At 40.0% G+C, this 22,320-nt stretch overlaps 1 protein-coding gene across 1 annotated transcript in view; it reads right to left on the reverse strand.

Annotated features, from left to right (window-relative positions):
- The window catches only part of slc7a9 (solute carrier family 7 member 9), a 74,614-nt gene that overhangs the window by 4,651 nt on the left and 47,643 nt on the right, over positions 1-22,320 (reverse strand). Inside the window, exons 9-12 of the mRNA XM_059992995.1 lie at positions 20,390-20,493; positions 17,111-17,207; positions 10,153-10,302; positions 7,897-8,071 (exon numbers count right to left, since the gene is read on the reverse strand). Of these exons, the coding sequence (XP_059848978.1) occupies positions 7,897-8,071; positions 10,153-10,302; positions 17,111-17,207; positions 20,390-20,493 (526 nt within the window). The remainder of the gene's footprint in view (positions 1-7,896; positions 8,072-10,152; positions 10,303-17,110; positions 17,208-20,389; positions 20,494-22,320) is intronic.

A 22,320-nucleotide genomic window follows, 5' to 3' on the forward strand; every position in this document is an offset into this window, starting at 1 on the left:
ATTTTGGAAAGTTTTTGGGATCTAAACTAAACCTTCATAAATGTGAATTATTTCCCCTAAATGATTCTGCTTCTATATATGAAGATAATCCTTTTAGAGTTACAGACTCATTTAAATATTTAGGTTTTATTATCACTAATATCATAAAGACCTTTATAAAGCTAATTTGGTTCTTTTAGTGGATGTTATGAAGCAATTATTTTGTAGATGGAATCCACTTACACTATCATTAGTCGGCCAAATTCAGGCAGTTAAAATGATGATTTTACCAAAAATTTTTAATATGTATTTCAAAGTATCCCTATTTTTTTAACTAAGAAGTTTTTTATCAGGTTGATTATTATTTCATCTTTTGTTTGAAATAATAAAAGACCAAGAATTGGTAAATATCTTTCACAAAAATTTAAAAAGATGTAGGTCTTGCTTTGCCTAATTTAAGAATGTATTATTGGGCTGTTAATATACATTATATGTGTTTTTGGTTATATTGGGCTGATAGAAATGAACGACCACCTTGGGCTGATTTGGAATTGAATGCTGTGAAACAGTTTCACTTAACCTCATTATTAGGAGCTTCTCTACCTGTACAGTTGGCCAAAATTAGTAATTTAAATTTATATCCTGTGATTAAGCAGTCATTGTGAATTTGGTTCCAGTTTCATAATTCTTCTGATTTCAAAAAATTTTAACTTTTTAGTTTAATTTTTCAAAATTATTTATTTAAACCTTCATTAAGTGATCATTCCAAGATGGCTGATTGATGTCTTTTGAGAAATTAGTAACTAAATACTCTCTCTCGTATTCACATTTCCTGCAATATCTTCAGGTGAGACACTTATTACAAAAATACTTAAGTAATTTTCCATATATACAAGATTCTGATCTGGTAGATATTATTTTTAAATGAATCTTTTAGTGAAGGGTTTTATTGGGAAAACTTATACGTTTGTAATTTATTGTTACAACAGCACAGTTATTCTTCCCTTAAGATTAAGCAAGATTGGGAGAGAGAGCTTAACATGACCCTGATAACAGAAGATTGGTTGCAGATTTTGATGTTGGTTAACTCTTCTTTGATTTGTGCCAATCACTCTTTAATTCAATTTAAAATTGTACATCGTTACTATTTAACAAAGGAGAGACTGCCTAAAGTGCTTTCTAATGTTGTTAGTCAGTGTGACAGATGTAAAACCGAGACAACTACATTGACACATATGTTTTGGTCATGTTCTGTGCTGAAACATTTTTGGAAGTCTATTTTCTCTACAATTTCTAAAGTTTTAAAAATGAATCTACAACCTAATAAATTGACAGTTTTATTTGGTATTATCCCTCAAAATATTCATGGTATTTCTCCATCAGACCAACATGTAATTGCATTCGTTACATTATTGGCCAGAAGGGCTATTTTGTTGAAATGGAAAGATGTTTCTGCTCCTACTTTGATACAATGGTTTTCTCAGGTGATGCTATGTCTTAGTTTGGAGAAAATCAGAAGTCGAACTTTTGATCCTTGATTTGATTTTGAGAAAAGGTGGGGTTCATTCACCCACTACTATCATCTGATTTGAGTTAATTAATATGGTTTCCTTTCGATTTTTCTTTAAGTGGATTTGAGTTGGCGGATTGATTTTTTTTAAATGGAAGCTTGAATGATATATAGCTCCGGAGTTGTGCTCCCAATGTTTTTTTTTGTTTTTTTCCAGTTAGTAGGGGTTTTTTTAAAGTTATTAGGGGTTCTTTATTTTTCTCCTTTTTCTTTCAAAAAAAATATTCTTAGCACTTTATATTTTTCTTATCATTATTGATATGTTGCTTAGCTTTGTTAATCAGTTATTTGCTAATTTAATTCCTCATTGTACATAATGACATTGATTTAATGTATCTTTTTTGTTAATCTTCAATAATAATTAATAAAATGATTTTAAAATGAAATGATTGAATGGCAGAGCAGACTTGATGGGCCAAATGGCCTAATTCTGCTCCTATGTCTTATGGTCTAACATTAAAAACACTTTGCACAGCAGAATACTATATATCCTCAAATTTATGGTTTAAATCAGACTGAATTTATTGAAGATGTTATTTGCCAAAATTCTAAGTAAATCTATATAAAAAAAAATCTTGCTGAGTTAGTCAAACCCTGTCAGTTATTTGAATTGAACTTTTGGGATAATACAAGTTCTTAATTGAGGGTTGTTTTATCAAGAAGATTCAAGTGGATTACCCAGACTACAAGATCAAGGAACACTGTAAAGGCAAATAATGAGTGAGTTTTTACCACCAGGAAACATTTTAATAGCATGATACATTTGTATGCTAATGAATTCTGGCATTCTAGAATTACAAATTATTTTAATTATCATTTATGCTATTACCAAGTGGTTTCTGTAATATGACCAAAACAAACACACTTTTAAAAATATAGTTTATCTAATCTGATAACTTTTCCTAAATAATGCTGAAAAAACATGATCTCAAAGAAAAAGCAGCAATTGAGTTCATTTATACAAACTCTTAAGCTAATTGATATTTGTTCGATGGAACTTTAATCCTGCTTAAAAATGAGCAAATACGGCTTAATGACATTTTATGACAGTATCCAAGTCTAGCTTCTTTCTGCCAGGGAAAACATTTTATTCGCTCTATCCAGACCCCTAAAAATCTAAACTATTTCAATCAAGCGCCCTCTTATAATTTCCAGCAGATGCGAAGCAAGCCTGTCCATCTCTTCCTCATTATTGTAGATAAACTATCCATTCCAGGCATTACTCGAGTCAACCTTAGCAGAAATGCTTCCAATATATCAACATCCTTCCTTAAATTAGGCGATCAATGCTGGACACAGTACTGACAATCTTGTCTCACTGATGCCATGTATAACTAATGTGTAATCTTTAATTCTGCATTTACTGCTCATAGCAAAGTTAGCTAGCTTTATGTTACTTTCTGATAGCTTTTCTGATTACTTCCTTCACCTGCATACTAATCCCTTTTCCTGTATTAGGACACACAGATCGTTTTTGCCTCAGAGCTCTTCCTCTCACCATTTAGAAAGTAAATGCTCTTTTTTGCTTCCCGCATTTCTTGCTTGAACATTTTTACATTTTCCCACAGTATTCTTCATTTACAAACTTTTGTCCGCTACGATGCAGATGCATTCTTAGACTTTGTATCATCTTTGCAACTTCAAGTTATCTTTCCATCTTACTTGCAAATTTAGGGAGCATGTCATTTTCATGTATGTCATTTTTTAAAAAATGGAAACCTCAGCATCCCACCTCAGGACATACCAGGAATTAATAAACACAAGAAGGTTTGCAGACGCTTGAAATCCAAAGCAACACCCACAAAATGGTGGAGGAACTCAATAGGTCAGGCAGCATTTATGGAAGCGCTTCAGGCCAAGACCCTTCTTCAGGACTGAAATGGAAGGGGAAAGATGCCAGAATAAAAAGGTTGGGGGAGGGGAAGGAGGCTAGCTAGAAGGTGATCGCTGAAGCCAAGTGGATGGGAAAGGCAAATGGCTGGGAAAGAAAGAATTATACAGACAGGAGAGTGGACAATAGGAGAAAGGAAAGGAGAAGGTAGTAGGCAGATGAAAAGAGGTAAAAGGCTGGAGAATGGAATAGGGAGGGGGAAGGGAAAAATGTTTTACCAGAAGGAGAAATCAATTTTCATGCCATTAGGTTGGAGGCTACCCAGACTATGAGGTGTTGCTCCTCTACCCTGAGGGTGGCATCATCACAGCACAAGAGGAGGCCAAGGAACAACATGCCAGAATGGGAATCGGAATTAAAACGTTTGGCTACCGGGAAGTTCCATTTTAGGCAGATGGAGTGAAGGTGTTTGACAAAGTAGTCCCTCAACTTATTTGTCTCACCAATGTAGAGGAGGCACATTGGGAGCAGTGAATACAATAGGCTACCACAGCAGATCCATAGGTGAAGTGTTGCCTCACGTGGAAGGACTGTTTGGGGCCCTGAATGGAGATGAGAGAAGTGGTGAATGAGCAGGTGTAGCACTTTGACCACTGGCAGGGTTAAATGCCAGGAGGGAGATTAGTGGGGAGGGACGAATGGACAAGGAAATTGTGGACAGAGTGATCACTGTGGAAAGTGGAGAGAGGGAAGAAGGTAAAAATGTTTAGTGGTAGGGTCCCTTTGGAGTTGGTGGAAGTTGCAGACACTGTTCTTTGAAGAAGGAAGACACCTCTGATGTTCTGGAAAGGAAGGCTGCATCCTGGGAACAGATGTGGTGAAGCCAAAGGAACTGAGAAAAGGGAATAGCATTTTTTTTTTCCGGGAGATAGGGTGGGAAGTAGTCAAGATAATGGTGGGAATCGGTAGGTTTATAAGAGATGTCAATTGACAGTTTGTCTCGAGGGAGATATATATATATAAAAGAAATGGACCGAGTGAATTAAAGGGCAGGGTGGAAGTTAGAGGCAAAGTTGATAAAATTGACAAGCTCAGCATGGGTGCATGAAGCAGTCACCAGTGCAGTAGAGGAAGAGTTGGGGAGTATTACTGGGAAAAGGTTCAAACATGGATTGTTCTACGTAGCCAACAAAGAGGCAGGCATAGCTGGGTCCCATGGCTATCCCTCGAATCTGGAGAAGGTGGGAGGAGCTGAAGGAAAAATCACTGAGGGTGAGGACTAGTTCTGCCAGATGGAGGAGGTGGTGGTGGGCAGCTGGTTGGTTCTTTTGTTAAGAAAGAAGTGGAGAGCTTTGAGGCCTTCTTGATGGGGGATAGTAGAGCTAATAAAACTTGATGTTTCAATTCCTATGATAAGTCAGCATTCTCGATGTTGACAGTGGGCTTGGAGTGGTGACAAGGAGGGTAGATACTTCATCGGGGTCATCAGATGGGCACCCTCCTTCTTTGATGTTTTGTTGATAAGCCCATGACGTCTCCAGAGGGCTCAACAGTGCTACCTGGCATCCCTTAGTTCCATACCCTCCTGCCTTCATTTGCAGCCCAGTTGTTGTCTTTCCTTTTAATCCAAATCCAATTACTGTTTTCTTCTGCTGCATTTGACAAGGACTTGATTGCTTGTTGGAGTGAATAACCCCTCACCCCCACCTTCCTCAATAGACTGGTCACAGATGTAGCCACAAAACCCCTGTATCCCACTTCTACAGGGGAAATCTTGGTCTTCCAGCCATTCTGGGCAGCTTCAGCTGCCAGTTCAGAGTACTTGGTCTTTTTCCTCTCATAAGCTTCTTCAACACCATCTTCCCATGGTACTGTCAATTCCACAACATATGCCAGCTTGGCTGTTGTGGACCACAGGACCATGTCTGGCCGGAGTGTTGTAGCTGTAATGTCTGGGGGAAACACAAGCTTTTTCTCCCAAGTCCACGTTGATTTTCCAATCCCGAGCAACATGCAGAATGCTTACCTCTGTGGATGTTATATGGTGCTCTGGACGTTGGCCTGCTGGTACAAATCATGTGATGTGAACATTTCTTGCCGATGTTTGTGGGAGAACATTTGTGGTGATTCACCTCTGGCCCAAGATTGAAGCCAGCTGTCTGAGAACTTGGTTATGCCACCAAGTGTACCGCCCCTGGCTGAGGCTCATGATGCATCCTGTTAAAATGTGCCTTAATGATCCAGGTGCTTGACAAAGAGAGCAAGTGGGGTCTTCTCCCCACCACTGGTTCAGGTTCTGGGGTGTTGGTAGGAGGTCATTAGTGGCTCTGATGACAAAACTTAGCCAAGATCCCTCCATCTCCCAAATGTCACGCCAGCTGAGTTTCCTGTTTTCCAGGCTCTCCCAATTAGTCCATTGGCCTTGCTTGGCCATTGAGACGGCCCTGGCATGTCACTCTGCCTCCTCTGTCTTCTCACCTCCTCCACCATGAGCCGTCTCTTCTGCACTGATGTTGCCTTGTGCCATTGAGGAGCCTTTGGGACAAGCCCGAGCCTGGCTCTCCCAAGTTGGACTTGGCCAACCACATCCCTGAAGCAAAGAGCAGACTTAGCAGTCTGAACGGCTTCAGATGGGGTCCACTTCCTCCCCGTTGCCACATGGGGGGCGCTGCTTGAATAACAGTATCTTCAGATTCAGTGAGGGTCATGACCAACCTTGCTTTGGTGCATTTGAATTCTTCCACAAGACTTGTAATTGGTAATTCTAGTTTGCCATTCCCGTACAGTCCTGCTGCATTATCAATAACTCGCCTCGAGCTATAGGCTTTTATTGGCGAGAAGAAAGAACAAGCAGCAAATGACCACCACACTACATCCTGGAGACTGAGGCCAGGGCTGTGTCTTCAATCCCCTTTATACCAGGGTCTGTGGGAGGAGCCACAGGAGCAGTCAGCGGGGGGGGGGGGGGGGGGAGGGCGTGTCCAGACAGGTATATGTAGTTCACCACAAGTCCAACAGAACTTAAGCATTGTTGAAGTCCAAGCCACTGTTTCACATGTGTGCTGATCACTCTTTTGAGCTTTTCCACCTTGTTGATGGGGATTTCATACACTGTTAAAGGCCGGAAGTATGCCTAACTGGAAGCACCACAGCTTGAGTTTTCCTGGCAACCAGGTCTTGTTGATGTGAGCTATGTACATGATAGTATCCCTTTTTGAGTTGCTTAAACCGCTCGGTGTCCTTGAACTTAGCATCATACCATTGGCCCAAGCTCTTCACTGGCATTTCTGACACAGCTGGGAAAGGTGTTCCGTTAATATGATATAGTATATAGGGACTGTACATTCATGGTGAAAATTGAGTAGTCAGTCCTACCTATCAGAAAACAAATGCTGTGTCCTATTAGCCAGCCTATCTCTACTAACCACACCAGAATGTCACCTCCTGCACCATTAGCATTTTTTTAACATCACCTTGTGAAATACTTTAAGAAAATCCAAGTATGGAGCACCCATTGGTCTCTCTTCCCAAGTACTATTCACTGCTTCAATGAATCCAATAATCAGACACAATTGCCCTTTCATAAAACCACATTACATTTATTAAATGACCTTTAATTTTTCTGTGGCTTGTTTTAGCTCTTTAATAACACCAACTTCTGATATTTTTCTATGACAATTGTTAAGCAAACTATCCAGCAGTTTTCTGCTTTTTATCTCGCTCTTTATTTTTTGAATAAAGGGAATCTTCTAATATAGTGCAATCTTCCATGAACCAAGGAAATTTTAGAACATTAAAATCAACACATCAACAATTTTATTAGCCTCTTCTTTTAAGACCCTAGGATGAATGTTGTCAACACCCAAAGAACTGCTCGCCTTTGGTTCCAACAGATCCCAGGTGACTTTAACTCACTCAAGTTCTTCCCTCACCTCTGAATCCCAAATTATAGATATTTTTGTGATGTTACTTGTATCCTGTAAAGATACAAGTAAAGATACAGCTTGCAAAGTACCTGTTCAATTTAGCTGTCATCTTTCTTTTCATTATTTAATCGATATATCTCCACCCACTGTTTCCTTAACTTAATTTGCCAATTAACCTTGGCTGACTATTTTTATTCCTCAAAGCTGTCTTTATGTGAATTCTAAAAGTACTGATATTACTGGTCATCACAAACATCTCCTTGCTCAATCTATTCCAAACAGTTGCTATCTGGTATGAAGTTTATATCTAATCTGTCCAATTAAACCACACCACCAACTTTTGGTTTTAAACCATGCCTCCTCAGCATTGCCCTCAATTTCTTACGTCTCTCTAATCTCCCTGCATCATTACAGTGATCACAACTCATTAGGTAAAAGTTGTGATACCAAACTACTTACAGCAGAATGTTTCTCCTATAATGAATCCAAATAAATCTAACTTAGATCATATCATATCATGTTTGGTCAGAACTTAACACGAGTTGCAAATTAACAATGAAGACTTAAAGCAACAGATATTTACTACTTACTCATTATTTTATGGATCCAACTGAAGTGAAAATAAATAAACAAGACATAAAACATCAGTCCTCCCACAATGAATAGTGCACAGTACAGGTAAGCCCAGTCTGGCGCATCAATGATAGGAGCAAGAACCAAGTAGACGGCAACAATAGTTACAATGACTGGAAAAATTATGGGAACCTGAAATGGAAATATATAGTTAGATATTAGGAGTTCAAACAAGCAGTTCAAAAGCAGCTAGAAATGTTTTTGTGAGTAGACGTTCCCGTTATTATTCCCAAGAATCGCAGCTAACTAAGTAATCTGTACCCACCTATAGGCTTTCTCTTTGACCCATGTGAAATGTACATAACCCCTTCAGAACACATTCCATTTTCAAAGCCGAAGGTGTTTAGATACAAATTGGCAGAGGCAGTGCATAAGAAAGGGGCACCGACAGATGCACTGAACTGAAACCAAGCAGCTCTAACTTGAACAGTTCAAAAAACCGAATGAGCAATGCTATATTCCAAATTCATTTGACAAATAAGGCAGCACGGTAGCGTAGCGCAGTACTACACCAGAGACCCAGGTTCAATTCCCGCACTGTCCTTGAGGAGTTTGTACATTCTCCCTGTGACCACGTGAGTTTCCTCTGGATGCTCTAATTTCCTTGTATATTTCAAAGACATACAGGTTAGTAGGTTAGTCAGTCACATGGGTGTAATTGGGCAATGCAGGGCAAAAGTGCCTGTTACTGCACTGCATCTCTGAAATAACTTAAAATAAAAAATAGATTGATTGCTAGGGACTAATTAAGGTAATTCGTAGTGTCAAGAGAAAGCCTATAAGATACTTAAGTTGCATGGTTCTGCATCAAGAATAGATAGCAAGTTGCTGAAAGACCATCCTGTCAAAGATTGTTTCTCACTTCAGCTGAGTCTTGGTATAATTCAGTCCCAAGAACACAACAACACAATTTAAAGAGAATGATATGGAAATAAATTCATAAAATTTAAGTGGATACATTATTGGCTGAAATGTAGGAAGCAGAAGATGATGGTGTAAGGTTGATTTTTGGAGGGAGGCTTGTGATTAATGTGCCTATTGTTGTTCATCAACTGCACAAACAATTTAGATGAGAATGCATTAGGCATGGATAGTAATCCTGCAGATAGTGAAATAGGGGTTATTGTCGGCAGTGGAGATTATCAAAAATTACAAGGGGATCTTAATCAGCTAGATAAATCGTTAGTGGGTTGGCAACTGACATTTGTTCCAGATGAGTGCAATGTGTTGCATTTTGGTAAGTCAAACCAGGCTAGAACAGGGGGATCCAGCAGAACAAGCACGCTGTTCGCTGAAGTAGCACCATAGGTAGAGAGAGTGGTGAACATGGCATTTTGACACACCTCCCTTCATCAGTCGTTAAACTAAGCATGAGAACTGGCACATGTATTGCGCTTTTCCAGGACATTGGTGAGGCCACATTTGCACTGTAGTTTTGGGTACCCTGCTACAGGAAAGGCATCATTAAGCTGCAGAGATTGACAAGAATGCTGCCAGGACTTGAGGGCCCGAGTTACAGGTAGAGGTTGAGAAATCCTGGACTTTATTCAGGAGACTAAGGGATGTTATTGTATGAAATCATGAGGGGCACAGATATAAATGCACAGTCTTTTTGCCAAGGAAAGAGAAACAAAAACTAGGTGAGAAGGGAAAATTTTTAAGGGGATCTAAGAGTCAACTTCTTTTCACAAAGGATAGTGCTTCTATAAAGCTACCTGCCAAAGAAAATGGTTGAGGCAAATACAGTAACTTTGTTTAAGTGCACTTGAGTAGATAGATGGATTGGGATATGGGCACTACATAGACAAATGGGACTAGTTCAAATGGACATGTTGGTTGACATGAATGAGTTGGGCTGAAGAGACTGTTCCATGGTTCTATGCCCATGACCATGTCAGAAGCATACTGTACATGCATTCTGATATGTTTTCAATAATGGGGACAATAACAGGCTGCAATAGCACATTTTTGTGGAAAACACAGGCTATGAATGTTGAAAATGAGTTAGCATTACCGTTTATCAGAAATGAAACATTAACTGCTCCATAAAATACAATCAACATGTCAGCATTTGTTTTTTTGTTCATAAAGCTAAAGATATTTTGTGAGCAAAAGTTCATTGAAATTAGAGGGTTGCTGAAAATAAGAGTAAATTTTAATTGACAAGTCCACATCATTACAGCAGAAGGAATGAAATATCATTTACACCTTACCTTTACTGGTCTTCTTAGAGATTTTCTTGTAAATCTCATGACGATCGCTGAGAATATAGTCAGTCCATAAAAAATCCAGGAAGCAAAGCTGAAGTAATTTATAAGGGTGTTGATATCTGCTGGAATTATGTAGATAATAGCTAGAATTCCCTGTAAAATGAAGTATAATACTAAACAATCTAGTGTGGAAAAATAATTACAGATTATTAATTACAGTACCAGTATTTTATTGAGAAGTATTGCATGATTCTTAACAACACCTCGATATTGAGGATAAGGGATTGGCATGAAAAGAATAGTGACTAACAAAAACAAGGTTTTTTTCAGCTGGTAATCTGTAACTAGCAGGGTCTCACGAGGATCAATGCCAGGGTCTCAACTAATTATAATTTATATGCATGAAGGCCCAAGTATGCTGTAGACAAATTTGCTGATGAAACATAGACAATAGACAGTAGGTGCAGGAGTAGGCCATTCGGCCCTTCTAGCCAGCACCACCATTCACTGTGATCATGGCTGATTATATACAATCAGTACCCTGTTCCTGCCCTCTCCCCATATCCCTTGACCTCGCTATCTATAAGAGCTCTATCTAACTCTCTCTTGAATGCATCCAGAGACTTGGCCTCCACTGCCTTCTGGGGTAGAGCATTCCACATATCCACCACTCTCTGGGTGAAAAAGTTATTCTGCATCTCTGTTCTAAATGGCCTATCCCTTATTCTTAAACTGTGGCCTCTAGTTCTGGACTCACCCATCAGTGGGAACATGCTTCCGGCCTCCAGCGTGTCCAATCCCTTAATAATCTTATATGTTTCAATCAGATCCCCTCTCATCCTTCTAAATTCCAGTATATACAAGCCCAGTCGCTCCAATCTTTCAACATATGACAGTCCCACCATTCCAGGAATTAACCTTGTGAACCTATGCTGCACTCCCTCAATAGCAAGAATGTCCTTCCTCAAATTTGGAGACCAAAGCTGCACACTATACTCCAGGTGGGTCTCACCAGGGCCCTGTACAGCTGCAGAAGGACCTCTTTACTCCTATACTCAATTCCTCTTGTTATAAAGGCCAGCATGCCATTAGCTTTCTTTACTGCCTGCTGTACTTGCATGCTTGCTTTCATTCACTGATGTACAAGAACACCTAGAACTCGTTGTACTTCCCCTTTTCCTAACTTGACTCCATTTAGATAGTAACCTGCCTTTCTGTTCTTGCCACCAAAGTGGATAACCTCACATTTATCCACATTAAACTGCATCTGCCATACATTTGCCCACTCACCCAACCTGTCCAAGTCACCCTGCATTCTCATAACATCCTCCTGACATTTCACACTGCCACCCAGCTTTGTGTCATCAGCAAATTTGCTAATGTTACTTTTAATCCCTTCATCTAAATCATTAATGTATATTGTAAACAGCTGCAGTCCCAGCACCGAACCTTGCGGTACCCCACTGGTCACAGTCTGCCATTCCAAAAGGGACCCATTAATCACTACTCTTTGTTTCCTGTCAGCCAGCCAATTTTCAATCCATGTCAGTACTCTGCTCCCAATACCATGTGCCCTATTTTTGCCCACTAATCTCCTATGTGGGACTTTATCAAAAGCTTTCTGGAAATCCAGGTACACTACATCCACTGGCTCTCCCTTGTCCATTTTCATAGTTACATCCTCAAAAAACTCCAGAAGATTAGTCAAGCATGATTTTCCCTTCATAAATCCATGCTGACTCAGACTGATCCTTCTACTGCTATCCAAATGTGTCATAATTTCCTCTTTTATAATTGACTCCAGCATCTTTCCCACCACTGACGTCAGGCTAACTGGTCTATAATTCCCTGTTTTCTCTCTCCCTCCTTTCTTGAAAAGTGCGACAACAATCAGCAGGAACTGTTCCTGAATCTATAGAACATTGGAAAATGATTACCAATGCGTCCACAATTTCTAGAGTCACCTCTTTAAGTACGCTGGGATGCAGACCATCAGGTCCCGGGGAGTTATCAGCCTTCAGACTCAACAGTCTATCCAACACCGTTTCTTGCCTAATATAAATTTCCTTCAGTTCATCCTTTATCCTAGTTCCTTTGGCCACTATTACATCTGGGAAATTGTTTGATTGTTTGTGTCTTGCCTAGTGAAGACAGATCCAAAGTACCTGTTGAACTCATCTGCCATTTCCTTGTTCCCCATAATAAATTCACCTGTTTCTGTCTTCAATGGCCCGATTTTGGTCTTAACTATTTTTTTGCTATTCACGTACCTAAAGAAGCTTTTACTATCCTCCTTTATATTCTAGGCTAGATTACCTTCGTACCTCATTTTTTCTTGGCGTATTGCCTTTTTTGTTATCTTCTGTTACTCTTTAAAAGCTTCCCAGTCCTCAGGTTTCCCGCTCATCTTTGCTATGTTATACTTCTTCTCTTTTAGTTTTATACTGCCCTTTACTTCCCTTGTCAGCCACGGCCACCCCTTACTCCCCTTAGGATCTTTCTTTCTCTCCTGCACCTTCTGCATTATTCCCAGAAATACCTGCCATTGTTGTTCCACTGTCTTCCCTGCTAGGGTATTGTTCCATTGAACTTTGGCCAGCTGCTCCCTCATAGCTCCATAGTTCCCTTTGTTCAACTGTAATACTGACACACCCGATTCTCCCTTCTCCTCAAATTATAGGTTAAAACATATCATATTATGGTCACTACCTCCTAAGGGTTCCTTTACCTCGAGGTCCCTGATCAAATCCGGTTCATTGCACAACACTAAATCTAGAATTGCCTTCTCCCTGGTAGGCTCCAGTACAAGCTGTTCTAAGAATCCATCTCAGAGGCCACAAACTCCCTTTCTTGGGGTCCAGTACCATTCTGATTCTCCCAGTCTACCTGCACGTTGAAATCCCCCATGACAACTGTATCATTACCTTTGTGACATGCAAAGATGTCCCAAACAAGGTGGGAGGGTTAGCAAGTGCCTGAACATAAGTAAAAGGGAAAGGCAATAGATGAAGTGAATTTATTTTTTTTTAAAGATGTAGCACAGAATAGGCCCTTTGAGTACACTGCCCAGCAAACCCCAATTTAACCCTAGCCTAACTATGAGGCAATGTACAATGACCAAGTAACCTACTTCCTGGTATGTCTTTGGACTGTGGGAGGAAACCAGAGTACCTGGAGAAAACCCATGCATTCCACAGGGAGAATGTACAAACGCTTTACAGAGAATGCCAGACTTGAACTCCAAACTCCAATGTCCTGAGCTGTAATAGTGTCACACTAACTACTATGCCACTGTGATGCCATGAATGGGCAAGTTGGCAAATGGAGTGTAATATGGGAAAATAAGGATTTTGTTTTTACTTTGGAGGGAAAAATGTACAAAGTAAATTAGAACTCAAATGGAGTGAGCACACTAAATGTGCTCCCAAATGGATCACAGGCCCTAGTGCATGAAACACAGAAAATTACCACAGGAGGTGCAGCAAATAATTAGGAAGTTTGATCACGTAACAGCCTTTACTACAAGGGATATTGAGGTAAAAGAAGGGGTATTTTGATGCAACTTCACACAGTGCTGGTTAGACCACAACTAGAATACTGCGTACAATTTCACTAAGGATATCCATAGAATCATAGAAACATAGACAATAGGTGCAGGAGTAGGCCATTCGGCCCTTTGAGCCTGCACCGCCATTCAGTATGATCATGGCTGATCATCCAACTCAAAACCCTGTACTCGCTTTCTCTCCATACCTCCTGATCCCTTTAGCCACAAGGACCATATCTAACTTCCTCTTAAGTATAGCCAATGAACCGGCCTCAACTGTTTCCTGTGGCAGAGAATTCCACAGATTCACCACTCTCTGTGTGAAGAAGTTTTTCCTCATCTCAGTCCTAAAAGGCTTCCCCTTTATTCTTAAACTGTGACCCCTCGTTCTGGACTTCCCCAACATCGGAAACAATCTTCCTGCATCTAGCCTGTCCAATCGCTTTAGAATTTTATACGTTTCTATAAGATCTCCCCTCAATCTTCTAAATTCTAGTGAGTATAAGCCTAGTTGATCCAGTTTTTCTTCATATGAAAGTCCTGCCATCCCAGGAATCAATCTGGTGAACCTTCTTTGTACTCCCTCTGTGGCAAGAATGTCTTTCCTCAGATTAGGGGACCAAAACTGCACACAATACTCTAGGTGCGGTCTCACCAAGGCCTTGTACAACTGCAGTAGAACCTCCCTGCTCCAGTGTAAAAAATGGCCACTTGAATGGTTTCTCAAATGAAGGGTTGACATATAAAGAGTTCAGTCTATATTTATTGGAGTTTGGACAAACAAGAGATTATCATCCTGAATCATGATTCTGAGAGGATGCTGAGAGAATATTTCCCCTTGTTGGGTGGGGGTTGGTCTAAGATTAAGAAGCATGGTTTCAGAATAAGCTGGCTTCCATTTAACATAGAAGGAAAAATTCTTTCCCTCTGAGGGTTCTAACTGTTTTGAACCCTATTCTCCAGACAGCTGATGGGCAGTGAAGTTAATTTTGCTGCCTCATACCTCCAGGGATCTGGGTTATATCCTGATCTTAAGTTCTCCATGTGACTGCCTGGGTTTATCCTTGGAGCTCCAATCTTCCCTGCAACATTCTAAAGACATGCTGGTAGGTTAATTATCTATACTGTAATATCATCATTTAAGTTAATGGATAAAAAAATCAAAGGGTGTTGATTGGCATGTAAGAGAAAGAGTGGAAATTAAGGAGAATAGAACTAATGTTATTTCTTCCCTGGAAACTAGCATGGATCCGATAGACCAAATGGCCTCCTTTTGTTTCCTTATAAGACTAAAATGTCAGAGACATTGAATATATTCCAAGAACGACAGACAACTGAGGATGGACTCAAAGGCAATGGAAAGGGAGTAGGAAGGTGGCATTGGGGTCAAGACTAAATACAGAGCAGGTTAAAGTGACTAAATGGTCCAGTCTTGATCTCATGTCTTAAATTCTTCTGTTTTAATGTTTACTGGCACCCAACTTTCAGATGTTCAGTGCCTCTATACTGCAGTACATGATGTGGAAATCAAAGACATGGTGAACAACAAAGAGTGAACCCTACCACTTGCATAAAGCATTATCCAGCACAACACATTGCCTTGGTCTACAGTTTTGGTGGTCAGAAAAGAATTAGAGTTTTATTCGGAATCAATTTTATTATTACTGCATATGTCATGAAATTTGTTGTTTTGCAGCAGCAGTATGTTGCAATACATTATTAAAAATCTATTAATTACAATAAACGTATATGAAAAATTAAAATTTAATAGTGCAAAAAGTGAGGGTTAAAAATAGTAGTGTTCATGGATCCATTGTCTATTCAGAAATCTCAGACTATGAATCTTCTGGTTCATCCATAGCATTTGATTTGGATATGTACAGCATATTCTCAAAGGCCAACACTCATCCACACAGGTCTTGATGAAGTCAGTGACAACTGTGGTGTATTCACTCAGATTCAAAGATAAATCTCTGAATATTGTCTAGTCCACTAACTCAAAGCAGTCCAGTAGGCAGGCGCTCTTCCATCTCCTTTGACCAGATCTTCTTGGTCATCTCCAGTGGTGCTGTGATCCTTAGTCTCTGCCTACACCCTGGGGGTAGGAGTGCAGCCAGGTGATTGGGCTTTCCAAGATGTGGCGTGGTATGGCACAGTATATGTTTTTGGTTTTCAAGACATACAAATTTCTGTCACAACGTACTTGCCCAATTGGAGGCATTGTCAATATGAGTCAGGGTATTGTGGGCTAAGGTCACCCTTCATAGAAAATATTATAAAGACTAATGGCGGATACACCAGAAGGAAGGCTCATCTGTTGGAGCTGCTGTCAATCAAAGGTAAATAATCTGATGGTGCTATTCTAAGGAAGAGCAGGTGAGTTCTCTTAATGTTCGATTTACCTCTCAAAGAAAACACCAAAACAGGTATTATCACATTACTATGGAAAGAACTTGCAGTACACAAATTAGCTGCCATGTTCCCTGAATTGCACCACTTCATAAGTATTTCAATAGCTGAAAAGTATTTTGATATGACCTGGGGGTATGAAATGTACAACTATTTTAACTTCTACCTTTAGTACCTACAGTACGTGATTCAAGCCTGATCAGGGAAATCCAAACCCAATTATTTCTTGGACTATGATTATGGTTTATTTTCAAAAGGGTGTGGAGTGGGTAATTGATAAGAATGAATGTTAGACAACTTCCAAACCTCTAATTATACACATTTTCACCTTTCAGTTATAAGGTGCTTCCCTGTCCAACTTTCTGATCAATTTCAAGTTCAGGCTTTATGATAAAAATACTTGTGTAAAGTTGTGAAAATACATTGTAGCTCAATCTCAAGACTGTATATGGTATACATATTTTGATTATAAATTTACTTTGAATTTTGAGCTCTTTTATGTTGTAAATATATTTTTATCTTGTTTAATACAATAGGCATTGCTGTGTAGTTAGTGCAGTGAATTCGGGATTTGGTGTCATGCCGACATGTGATGATGTAACAGATTAGTAATAACAAATATTAGGTACTAATTAACAAAACAGCATCTAACAGCCTCAATGTATAACAAAAATAATTCTGTTTGAATTGCTCTTTCATTTCTGAACATTAGAGTAACAACAGATAGAAGTTGCTGTCAATTTTCTGTTGTGGTGCTCCAGGTACCTCATGGGTAGGTACTGGCTATAAAACACCACTGGGTAGCTTTCACAAGTCACTGCTCTTCCAGCAATTGTGAGCACTGTCTATACTATCAATAATATTTTAATACAAATTATGAAAGCCCATCATTTCAGTCAACAAAACAAATACACAAATGGTTACATCTTACCAGCATTCTTTCCATTCACACAACAGCACTGTTGTTATTTTTTTTATTTGTAAATAAAAACATGAATTTCTTACATTGAACAGGAGAGCTGGTGCCGGTGTTAAACGTTTGATGTTGATGTATGACAACAACTTAACCATATGACCCTCCCGGGCTGTAACTAATGTAAGCCTGTTAAATAAAAATAAAGTCAAAACAGATCTTCATAGATATTTTAGTTCCAGCTACAACCAACTTGAATGATCTAAATGAAATTTAAAATCTGTCAGGTTTAATATCACTGGTATACATCATGAAATTTGTTGTTATGAGGCAAAAATTGCAATATATTATAATAAAAACTGAATTATACTATATATAAAATAGTTGAATTAAATAAGTAGTGCAAAAAAAGTAGAGAGGTAGTGTTCATGGGTTCAATGTCCATTTAGAAATCTAATGGCAGAGGGGAAGAAGCTGCTCCTGAATCATTAAGTGAATGTCTTCGGGCTTCTGTACCTTCTCCCTGATGATAGCAATGAGAAAAGAGCATGATAGGGGTCCTTAATAATGGGTGCCATCTTTTTGAGGCATCTTGAAGATGTCCTGGATGCTACCCTACCCCCCCCCCCCCACACACACACACACACACACACACACACACACACACACTGTCGTGCTTTCTTTATAACTGCATTGATATGTTGGGCCTGGGATGGATCCTCAGAGATATTGACACCCAGGAACTTGAAACTGCTCACTCTTTTAAAACATTCTGGTCAGATAAGGAGACCATAAGACATGGGCGTGGAATTAGGTTACTCTGCCATTCTATCGTGGCAGATTTATTAACCCTCTCAACTCTATTCTCTTGCCTTCTCCCCGTAATCTTTGATGCCCTGACTAATCAGGAACCTATCAACCCCTGCTTTAAATATACCAAATGACTTGGCCTCCACAATTGTCTGTGGCAATGAATTCCACGGATTTACCACCATCTTGCTGAAGAAATTCTACCTCATGCCTGTTCTCAAGTTACATCCTTCTATTCTGAGGCTGTGCCCTCTGGTCCTAGACTCCTCCACCATAGGAAAACATCCTCTCCACATCCACTCTATCTAGGTCTTTCAATATTTGACAGGTTTCAATTAGATCACCCCTCATTCTTCTAAACTTGAACAAATAAAGGGTCAGAGCCATCAAATGCTACTCATGTTAACCCTTTCATTCCTGGGATAATTTTCGTGAGTCTCCTCTGGACCCTCTCCAATGCCACCACAACTTTTCTTATATAAGGGGCACAAAACTGCTCACAATGCTCCAAGTTCACTCTGATTAATGCCTTATAAAGTGAATAAAACTGCTTTATAAGGCCTCAGCATTACATCCTTACTTTTATATTCTCGAGAGAAGGCATAAGTGTGAGAATATTCCAAATTAGTTTAGGTGGTGGTGGGTGGAAGAGTGGGCAATGGAGAAGTGAATCCCTGCACACCCCTGATAAATAGTTTTCACAGAGAAAAAATGTTTGGTTTGCTTTTTACTAAAATGAAAACCAAGTGCTGACCTCCCTGGAGCAAAGGAGGTTAAGAGAGCACATGATTAAGGTAATATAAAATTATGAGGCATACTATCGGGTAGTCTGCAGGAAACATTTCCCCTTATCAAACATAGACAAAACTAGAGGAGATAGATTTAGAGTGAGAAGGAAGAGATTTACAGGAGTTATGAGGGAGGCCTTCTTCTACCTGGAGATGCATTGCCTAATAGAGTAACTGAAGCTGGAACCATGACAGCATTTAAGTAGTGTCTGAATGAGCAGTGGAATCACTTTGGAATTCCTAAAATTCAGCAATAAATCTTCTCCCTGAGTTACTGGAAATAATTGATGTAAGTGTTGAAACAAAATGAGTGATAAAAACAAGTTTGCACTGAGTCTTCAATGTTGATGCATAAAAGTTTAGTGAAACCTGAAAATGTACAATTGCAGTTTAACTCAACAATCCAGCCACAAAGTACAGACTGTTGTGAGGAACTCAAACAGTCAGGTAGAGGGAAATGAACAGTAGATATTTCCTCCAGAATGAAAGCAAGTGGGGAGAAAGCCACTATAGAGGTGAAGGGGAAGGGCTGGAGCAATTGTAAGCTAGCGATGGGCAGAAACTAGTTGTGAACTTCTGCTGTCAGATATGATATCAAACCTCATCTCATAACTCTGCTGAACAAAAAACAATCCTTAATGAAGATTTGCACAATCTTTATTAGCATTTGATTGCTCAAGATGATATTCGAATCAGTTTGTGCGTCAGAACACCCAGGGTTTGGAGCACAAGAATAGCCTGAAGGATAATTTCCAATATCATTGCCAAGACCAGTGTCGGGATTTCCCCCAGGTCTCATTTAATATCCTGGGCTAGGCTAGACATTTAAACACAGAGTTGCCAGATATATAATTATATATTACAACTGGAAATAGACACCAATAATCTGTTATTTATGGGCTAGATAATTGACCAGGAAATCCAATAATCTTACTGAATTTAATAGACATCTTTATCAATAATTAAGCAAGACAGTGCTGAATTTAAATTTCTATTAAAATATTAACAACGTGGGGAGAAACCAGAACACCTGGTGCAAACTCAGACTGTCACAGGAAGAATGGGCAAAATCTACGCAGACAGCTCCTGAGGTCAGGATTGAACCCAGACCCGTGAGGCAGCAGCATTAATTGTTGTGGCACACTGTCCCACCAAGATGGATTGGCAAAAAAAAATCAATGTACTCCTATTTTAGACTTAAGAATAGCTATTAACAACTCCATGTCAGCTGGTGATGCAGCAGGATATATAACTCAAAACAACAGCAGAAAAATAAACTACTTCACCCAATACTTTCCACAGACACTCCTCCAATCCTCAAATGCATCAAGAGAAGGGGAGGCAAATAAAATTAATTTTAAAACAGTGTGGTCATCACATTTGACTGACAAGGCATTTAAACTATTATCACCTATTAACACTGTGACCGTACTGTGTCCAACAGTATGCAGCAATCCCACCACTGTTTGTAAGGAGATGGTACATTCTGCTCTCTTCGTGACTGTGTAGGGTTCCTCCAGGTGCTCCAGTTTCCGCCCACCTCCCAAAAATGGTTAGTAGGTTAACTGATCATGTGGGTGCAATTGGGCAACTTGGGGGCTTGTTGGACTGGAAGGGCCTATTACTGTGCTGTTTATCTAAATAAAATTATTGCATTCTTAGCAATCTTATTGCATTTGCAATGGTAACTTATTTGCGTAGACCTTCCATCAGAAAATAAATCAGTTAAATGGAGAAATACATATTTTGTTTGCTTAAAAAAAAAATCTTTACCTGCCAGCCGTGAAACAGGAACCATTTGCAGCTCCAAAGGTAGAAAATACAACAAAAAGTGGAACTATCCAAGAGACTGGTGTGAGTACCCGATCTCCAAAAGTCTATTGCAACAAATAAAAATGTTGACCAATGTTAGATGTTCCCGATAGAATGTTTCCGACATATCTATGTTCAAAATTGTCAATAAAACATTCCAAAATTTCTTTTATGTATTATGTATTCATCTATTGTATAGTAACAAACAACTTACAATTTATCAATCACAACTTCCGTGTTCAACACTCATAACCCAACTGGTTTCCCCTTTGCAGCTTTCCGTACAAGAATGGAAATACCTACCTGTTTCCAGGTGAAACAGTACTTCCTTCAGCTTGGTAAGAAGCATTCAATGTCCTCAGCAGAGAAGATAAGAAACTGAAGCACAAATAGGCTATTCAGGCCCTTGCCTGTACTCCACTATTCAACAAGATCATGGCTGATCATTTCCTCTGTGCCACTCTCCTACCTATATCCCTCTGAAACCTCTCTACCTCTGACACCCGGTTTTTTTATCATCAGCAAAATTGAATTTATTACACCTAGTTCTTGTATCCAAATCATGAATAGTGAACAGCTGGGGTCTCAGCAACAATCACAGAGACAACATCAATCTCCCAACCCAAAAATTACCCATTTATTCCTGTTTTCTGTTTGCAGACTAATCCTCAATCCCACCTTAATACATTACTCCCCTGTTCTTGAGCATTAATTTATTTAATAACATTTGGTATGTCATCTTGTCAAAGACTTTACTGAAAAAACAAGTATGATTTATAGCTGATGTGAAAATCAGTATTGCTGCTGATATTCAGGAGGATAAGTATATTGATCTGTTGGAAAATTGGGAAGGGCAGTGGCTGATGGAATTTAATCCTGATAATACAAGGTATTGCACTCTGAGAGGGTAGATCCAGTGCATGGTAGGGCCCTAAGGGATATTGAAAATAAAGGAACCTCATTGTATAAGCCCAAGGGTCCCTGATGCTGAATAAAATGTTGAAGTAACCCATGGAGCATATTCTGCCCAGAGGTCAGTGACCGATAGTGTTCCCTAGGGATCTATTCTGGGACTCCTGCTCTTTGTAATTTTTATAAATGATGTGAGTGAGGAAGTCAAAGAGAGGGTTTGTTATTTTGCAGGTGATGCACCATCAATAACTCTCTCTGAGATGTAAAGGCGAGATGTCGGCTTTTATTGACTGGAAGAAGGAACAAGCAGTGGTTGACCACCATACTACATCCTGGAGACTGAGAGGCCGGGCTCAGGCCTCAATCGCCTTTATACTGGGGTCTGTGGGGGGAGCCACAGGAGCAGTCAGCAGGGGGCGTGTCCAGACAGGTATATGTGGTTCACCACATTCACCCCCCCCTTTGTTTTAAAAGAGAGTCCCCATGTGGCGAAGTTTCTTACAAGTATGATAGACTTACAGGTGAAGCCTATCATTGACCTTGCAAGCTGGTGTGGGGTGCTTTGGTCGACGGTTATGGTGGCCAAAGTTGAACTGCCGTCTTGGTGCCCGGTAAGCACCGGTGGGTCGGGGGCGGGGTATGTTGACGCCGACAAAGATGGCCGCCCACATCTGGGCATGCAAGTTGGCGGCCCCCATGCCTCACACATAGCGCTGCCCGACCCCGCTCGTGGTTTAGACTTACAGACTTTGGCGAAATGGCCATTCTTCCCGCAGCTGGAGCAGGTTGCTTCTTGGGCCGGGCAGCGTTTTCGGGGGTGCTTTTCAAGTCCACAGAAGTAACACTGCGTGGGCTTTTGACTGGCTGCAGCTGTGGTCGGGTTCGAGGAGTTCGTGGAATCGCGACTGGCAGCGGTGTTGGCAAATTTGCTCCTGGGAACTGGCGGCGGCGGGGTCTGAGGCGTCCACAGGACCAGCGGG

This window comes from Hypanus sabinus, chromosome 17 (genome assembly GCF_030144855.1).
Source record: "Hypanus sabinus isolate sHypSab1 chromosome 17, sHypSab1.hap1, whole genome shotgun sequence".
Taxonomy (NCBI): Eukaryota; Metazoa; Chordata; class Chondrichthyes; order Myliobatiformes; family Dasyatidae; genus Hypanus; species Hypanus sabinus.